At 38.3% G+C, this 7844-nt stretch overlaps 1 protein-coding gene across 1 annotated transcript; it reads right to left on the minus strand.

The window, feature by feature from the left end:
* Positions 1 to 418: 418 nt before the first annotated feature.
* Positions 419 to 5945, minus strand: trim105 (tripartite motif containing 105). Its single transcript, XM_060884502.1, has 7 exons — positions 5865 to 5945; positions 5053 to 5374; positions 4660 to 4755; positions 4061 to 4294; positions 3749 to 3768; positions 3448 to 3557; positions 419 to 2747 (listed from the first exon to the last, which is right to left on the minus strand). The coding sequence occupies exons 2-7, from the start codon at positions 5335 to 5337 to the stop codon at positions 2194 to 2196; spliced, it is 1299 nt and encodes a 432-aa protein (XP_060740485.1). The 5' UTR covers positions 5338 to 5374; positions 5865 to 5945; the 3' UTR covers positions 419 to 2193.
* Between the last annotated feature and the right edge of the window lie 1899 nt (positions 5946 to 7844).

Raw genomic sequence — 7844 nt, forward strand, 5'->3', positions numbered from 1 at the left:
AATGGATGCCTTCCAAACTAGATTTTACATAAATACAAGATGGAAAAAAAAAAACCCAATGGGGTACATTTAAAAATGTTAAACATCAATCAATATTGTAATTGGTTGTCAGTAGAACCTTGATCTCCAAGAGTACAGATAATTCTTCAAAAGAAATCAATATTTCTGATGATACATCATTTAAGGAGGAAGAGAACAGGTATTAAATCCAACATCTTCCTGAAACCCAAGCACCTTCCTGACATCTCCCAAAGCATAGATTTTGAAATACAGCATACTGTGATCTGCATCCAAATGACTAAATCTGGGGGGGAACTGTTACTGGCATTGGTACATAGCGTGATTAATTATGAAGTATTATTTTCATGAAATTCTAATTTTGTCCGGGTATTTCCCTAAAAGGAAACAACACAACTGCTGATAACATTTTTCTTTATTTATTACTGTATATTACTTACATACATTGTATAGTGTGTCTGACTAGGTCGTCTTCCTGAACACATTACAGATTGTTTAATGACTTGTAAAAATCAGCAAAGAATTATGAAATATTTACAGTTCATCCAGTATATAGGTACATCTACAAAATATAGGTACAAATAAATTGTTTACAGACTCTATGACATTTTCATAATAGAGAAATTTTCATAATAGAGAAATTTTAGAGAAATTAGAGTGGCATTGCTTCTGAAACGTTGCAAGGTTAGTTGAATTACTTCATCACTGTCAATTCTCTGAGCAAAATCATATCTTTCACCAGCCACTCTCAACTGTTCACAAAATAACATGATTAAAGAACTGTTATTGATCATAGTTTGTACATTATACACATGAATTACTGAATATGCAGGAATAAAACATGATTAATGAAAGCTGTATTACTAAAACATGCATGCTGAGCTTTGTAAATGATTTAATGTCCTGTGTCACACACTACCTACCACCTTTTGCTTTGATTACAGCATGTATTTGCTGTGACATTGTTTCAAAAAGCTTATGCAATATCTCAATTTTAGTTCTGGAAAGAGTTGCATTCATTTCTAGCCAAGATATTGTATTGATGAGAGTCTGACCAATGCATAAAGTCTTCTCCAGCACATCCAATAGATTCTCAATGGAGTTAAAGTATGGACTCTACGGTGGCCAGTACATTTGTGAAAATGATGTCTCATGCTCTCTGAACCACTCTTTCACAATTTGAGTTCGATGACCCCTGGCACCAAAATTTTTGAATATGCCATCAGGGAAGAAAATATCCATTGATGGAAAAACCTGGTCATTCAGTATAGTCAGGTAGTTAACTGACCTCATTTTTGGCACATATGTTTGCTGAACCTACACCTGATCAACCCCAGATCATAACAAATACATGTTACGATAGGCACTTGGCATCATAGGTGAAATAATTCATCATCCACTTCTCTTGCCCTGATGTGCTAAATCACTCTCAAACAGGGCCAATTTGGACTCATCAGACCACATGACCTTTTTCTGTTGCTCCAGAGTCCAAACTTTATGCTCCTTAGCAATTTGAAGCCTTTTTCCTTTAATAGCCACAATGCTACACAGCTGTTCTTAATGGCACACAGCTGTTTAGCCCCAATCCCTTGCATCCCCTTTGCAGTGTGCGGGTAGAATTCTATGCAGATAGAATTCTTCTATGTAGCACAGTGATCCTGCAGAAATGTTGTCTCATTTCACTATGCACTGTGTCAGCTATATATGGTTGAAATGGCAATGAAAGAAACACTTTTGCTTTCACTATCAAACGTAGCTGTGAGTTCTATGTTTTGATTTCCGATCAAGATCTTCTTCTCCGACCAAGAAGAATTTTTCTGACATTTTATCCTCGAACATAATAGTTCACCAGTATGTTTCCAGGTTTCAATACTGTGTTGGACATTTCCTAACAGAATTTTAATAATAATCTCCTTAGTTGATTTCTTTTTTGTCTTAGTTGACCACAGGATATCTTTTGACATGGATGCTTAAGAAACGCGAAGCTGTTCACTGCATCAGTTAGGGTTAAATAAACCCCGCTAAAACATATCACTGCAGTAATTATTCAAGGGAAGGCTCTTACACATTTGCTTAGTTAAATCTAAGACGTGACTTTTTAAGGGACAGGCAGTCTATATGTATGTAATTTACACACTTTGTAGGAAGATCTGAAGATTCTTGTTGTCAGGATTTTCAGATAGCCATGCGGGAAAAGTGCAGGAGATGGATCGGCTGAGCTTGCTGCCCAGGTTCACTTAGGCATGTGCTAAAGAACGGAAAAGCCTTCTCTCTGGGTCCATTGGAGAATGAGTAGAGCAGGCTCATGTCATCAGCATTGTAGAAGGAAACTATGCGCTCCTCACAATCTACAAAAATCCCAACCCTCAGAGGTTGAGAGGTCACACGTATTGGGGTCCAGGGTTGGGTGCCTGCTGAGTACTCGGTGTTGTTGCGCAGTCGAATGGTCCAGTACCCATTATTTGGGCACAGCTTAACCCGTGCCTGTCGATTCACTGTTTCCAGGGCAACCCCTATGTCCCACTTGGGCTTGGTGCCAACACCCACCTCCCAGTAATGTCTACCTGTATGGAATCCATGGTCTGCAAGAACATTAACGCACTGAATGAAGCGCTTTTTATTGGGTTTGTATGGTAGAATGGCTTTAGTCTCAACCACTTGGGTCCTGTCTCGAGAGAGCTTTAGGCTGGGATGAACTGTGTCCTCATCAAAAGTCAGTGGAAGTGGGCCTGAGTTTGAGAATAAACAATAGACACATTCAGAACACTCACAAATAATCACATTCAGAACAAAAGAGTATTGTGATTATTATGGTTTACAGAACAAAATTACATTAATTGAGTAAAATAATGGCAAGTATATGATCGGAAAAGAAATCCAAAAAAGGGCTGGATAAGAAAACACTTTCCAACACATACACACCCAATAGGCTGTTACATCTGCACTGATTAGCCATGGTGTAGCCATTAGGCATGGTGATTGGTACAAGTTTATGAATGTACTTTAGATGGTTTTCAACAAGATTATTCTCTTCTACGAGAGTATTTAGCAAAGCTATTACCGTTCAAATTAGTGAAGTGGTAGCATCTTAAAGGAATGGAATATTATTCAACTTAATCGATTCAATATTGCCCTTCTCAGATTAGGTGATACCGAAAAACACACTCATCTCCATCAATTCATGCTGCTTTTTTACTTGAAACGACAACAAACTCTTCTTTCAGTTAATACTATTTGTTGGTTATTACCTACCCCTTTGTTTGACTGATATCATGAATATATCTCCCCGCCCCAAAAAACAACAACAAATAAACAAACAAACAAAAACAAAACAAGATTGTAGACTCTGGACAGCAACTCAGATGAGACATAAAACAGGCTTTAATTGCTAGTAGTAGTGAGGACAGAATACCACATTTTCCACATTACCTGGTTGTAAGTTCTTAAACATTTTTCGCCACAAGGTGTACTGTAGTGGTGCTAAGTATTTGGTCTTTAAACCTTCAAAAGTAGGTCCACTAATGGCTGGAACATGTGTTCTGGAAATGACAGGGAAAATGAATTCAGGTTTAAAGTATCATAATATTTGTGACAGAAAAACAGCATGTTAAATGCTTAGCACAAAATGGCTTGTTGAGGATGGCATGGTTTCATGTGAAAAAAGCTTGATAGTAAAAGACAGGCTATATTACTAGAGCTCACATAATAGAGGTTTTCAATTACCACTTACCTGGAATTTAATTCTGGCTGCTAGAGAGGGACAAAGAATAGAGCATGTTAGCATTACATCAGATTTTCTAATCTGATCAAACTCATATTGATAGTCCTGCCACTGTGCAAAATTTAAACTGAGTGCCTTTTGTCACTGAACATTATAATATTTGATTCTTACATGTTTTCCTGCAAGACCTTTTATTTGGGTAAATAAAAACAAGGGGGAAAAAAAATAAAAAAAAGTAAAATAAACATGTGTGTGTAGTCTACAACACTGGCAGGCAACCACTTTCACTCTAAAAATCAATAATTGATATGACTCTTTCACCTCCACTGGTACCATGTTCCCTACTCTGCTGGTAGCTCTTTGGAGTGAGCCCATAGTCTGCCCTAGTTCTCGAATTGCGGTATGCAGGGCCTCTATGTTGAGTTCCAGTCTCTGCTCAAGGTCCATCTGATCCCTCCTCAGCTGGTCCAGCATGGCTGCCTCCTCCACGTTCAAGAAATGGTGCAGAGCCTGGAAGTCCCAACACACTCTCTCCCTAAGATCAGCTCCCACTTTCTAATCCATACAAAAATGAAAAGAAGGGAAAAAGGGAAAGAAACAGAGAGGGAGTTATATATTATATTATTTTATATTATATTTTAAATTCTGTACAACAGGGCATTGGCAGCCTTGTTTAATCTTAATTTGTAGAAAATATATCCTTGTTATCATTCATAATCCTGCATAAAACTGCGTAATGTAGCCTGTTCTTTACATTATGTTAACTTTCTTGTTATACCACAAAATAAAAAAGTATCAGTGAAAATACATTGAGCAAATAAGATTGCAAGGTTAACTTATCATTCTTTCCTCTGGTGTTGTCCAGGCAAGTAGGCTGCTGCAGACTGAAGCATAGCACAAGCTTTGATTATGAGTCTTACCTTTAATGTCTTCATCTGTTCTTCACCTTTATGAATCATAGCCATAAGCTCTTGTTTCCGTGATTTATGAGATTCCACAGACTCCATAAACTGTTTCTAAGAAAAGAAGCATGAAAGTCACTGTAGTATAGTCTTGTGATTGTTAGAATGAATATGGGGTGACTTCTATTCTGTAGGTAGCTGCCATATTTGAAATAATAACGATAACCAACATATTTGGACCGATATGCCAAAAACATCATATGGTATCCATTTTGTGACAGCACCCAATCACCCATTGTATATCCCAGCACAACAAGGCTTTCTTTTTTTTTAATGTCAAGGTAAAACCTCATGAGAGCTTACAAAGCCTTAAGGATTTATTTGTATGACTGAGAAAAACATTGACATTACCTGTAAATTCCTCACAGACCCAGCTGACGAATTGGTTCTGACCTTTTCGACCAGACCAGCTACCAAATAGTTAGTCTGAAACTGTTTATTAGGGAACTCCTTGCGACAGTGAGGGCAGACAGCTGGACCTCTGATACCTTTCCAGTAGGTTGTGATGCATCTCCTGCAAAAGTGATGCATGCAGCCAAGCATAACTGGATCTTTAAACAGATCACAGCAAATGGAGCAGGTAAGATCCTCACTAAGACTCTGAGCCTCAGCCTGATTCATACTGCTTGACGCCATGGATGAAGAAAAGCCTGAAGTCTGACTTTCACTTCCACTTCAGTCACACAAGGGGAAAAAACAACTGTCAGCATATTTACAAAACATTCTTGTGACTGTAGGTTTAATATAACTACTTTGTTATATAATGTTGTTATATAATCTTTAAAAAAAACAGTGAAAAACTAAATAACCTTAAAACTAAAACTAAATAACCTAAAAACTAAAACAAAAAAAAACCTAAAAACTGAAACTAATATATACATGAATAGTATTATTTTCTTACTAAATCAAATTTAGGTTATTATCGAATAAACATACAGGAAAAAGAATAGTAAAATATTGTTTACATTTACAGTGACAGACAAAATAAAGTTTGTTAGCTCACTAGCATGCTAACATTGTTAGTACAATATGTATTTAGCGCCGACGTCAATAAACATCATAATGCTAAGTTGCTAAAGCCAGTAGTTTTTTATTAGTGTTTAACAAGGCTAACAACAGTTAGCAAAAAAATTATGCTGTTAAGGAAACAAACCCATAGTCACCTATCTACGTAGACTATTTTTCTGTTTGCTTTGGGAGTCCAAAGTACAAAATGCTGACCGTTTCTTGTGGGTGGACTTCCAATCCACGATACACGCTCTTTAATAAGTGCACTATGTAGGGTACCATATAACAGCTCACGTGCCTTATCTAGTGCACTTATTCAACCTCTTGTGTCCAACTTGACAAGAGCCGAAGTTCCAGTGTTATAAGATACAACACATGAAAAAAAAATTCATATGGAGGATATTCTAAATATATTAAGCAATAGAAAAAAAAGTATTGTGTTGTTAACTGTGGGCTATAGTGTAAAACACATGTTTAATTAAGAATTAATTTTATTATATGGAAATTATTTAAATGGGTACAATTATAGTTTGTGTATTTATTTTGGATTAAACACATTCACTGTAAGGTTTAAGGTCTCTGACCATGTGTCTTGATGGAGATAGCTTTGTAATGCTTGAACAGGTGTGGGGCCCCTTAGTTCCAGTAAGAGGAAAATGTAATGCTTTAGCATACAAGGGCATTCTATATGATTGTATGCTTCCCAATTTGCGTTAAAGTTTGTGTAAGGCTCACATATGCTTCTCACATTGAGAAGCTGAGCCTGCTGGGACTGAACACCTCCCTCTGTAACTGGATCCTGAATGGGAGACCTCGGTCAGTCCGGATCGGGAACGGCATCTCCAGCAAAACCACACTGAGCACCGGAGCACCTCAGGGCTGCATGCTTAGCCCACTGCTGTTCATGTCAGAGAAGGCGGGGATAAAAGCAGACCCAAATGCAGGGAAACAAAAATAAAAACAGATTTATTAACAAAACACAAAAATAAATACAAGAATCAGAAACCGACAAACGAACGAGGATTCTGCGAAGCTAACAGCAACGTGGAGGAAATAAATTTACATGATTAAACCGATAACAAACAGGTGAGTAAGATGAGACTCGTGACAGAAAACACTGCAGGAACTCCCCCTAATTTTCCGGCAGAGAATGTCCAAGCAGAAGTCCTGACAGTTCACCTTGCTGACTGTGAAGCAGTGAACTGTGGTGGGTCTCATCAGCAAGAACGGCGAGTCAGCATACAGAGAGGAGGTGCAACAGCTAACTGCCTGGTGTAAAGCCAACAATATGTCTCTGAATGTTGATAAAACTAAAAGATGGTTGTTGACTTCAGATGAGCACAGAGCGACCATACTCTGCTGAACATCGACGGATCCTCTGTAGACATCGTCAAGAGCACCAAATTTCTTGGTGTTCATCTAGCGGAGAACTTCACCTGGTCACTCAACACCAGCCTTATCTCCTTCTCACATCTGAGAAAAGCCCATCTATCTCCCTACCCATCCTAACTCGTGAGGGACCATTGAGAGCATCGTGAGCAGCTGCATCACTGTCTGGTTTGTGAACTGCACCATCTCGGATCAAAAAACCCTGCAGCTGAGAAAATCATTGGTGTCTCTCTTCCCTCTATCACAGACATTTACACCACATGCTGCCTCCACAAAGCCAACAGCATTGTGGATGACCCCACACACCCCTCACACAGACTCTTCACCCTCCTGCCATACTGTACAGGGAACAATACATACACACCCGTACACAACTATATGGATTGCACTGACCTACAACAAATACACACTCTTCCAATACATCCATGTATTCAGCACCACCCATATCAAACTGTTTACATGCTGTCTTGCACATTTCAGTCAACTGTTGTTTTGCACAATACCTCATATAACTGCTACTACTATTCCAGTATTTCTGCACATAGAACACATAGTGCTATAGAATATACAATATGTACACTGGTCAGCACTGCTGATGGCTTGGATTGTTGCACAGATGCACTTTATGTGGATAGGACTAACTTAAGTCCTTAGCTCTCTCTTTGTTTTATGTTGCACCATGGTCCTGGAGAAACGTTCTCTCATTTCACTGTGTACTGCATCAGCTATATACTGTATGGTTGAAA

This window comes from Tachysurus vachellii, chromosome 13 (assembly GCF_030014155.1).
Source record: "Tachysurus vachellii isolate PV-2020 chromosome 13, HZAU_Pvac_v1, whole genome shotgun sequence".
Lineage (NCBI taxonomy): Eukaryota > Metazoa > Chordata > Actinopteri > Siluriformes > Bagridae > Tachysurus > Tachysurus vachellii.

Bases quoted from the DNA above. Each gene is read 5' to 3' on its own strand.
- trim105 (XM_060884502.1), bottom strand. From the start codon at position 5,337: ATGGCGTCAAGCAGTATGAATCAGGCTGAGGCTCAGAGTCTTAGTGAG. The intron at 4,756-5,052 runs GTAATGTCAATG...TTCTTTTCTTAG, and splicing joins GGTCTGTGAGGAATTTACAG to AAACAGTTTATGGAGTCTGT. The intron at 4,295-4,659 runs GTAAGACTCATA...TGTATGGATTAG, and splicing joins AACAGATGAAGACATTAAAG to AAAGTGGGAGCTGATCTTAG.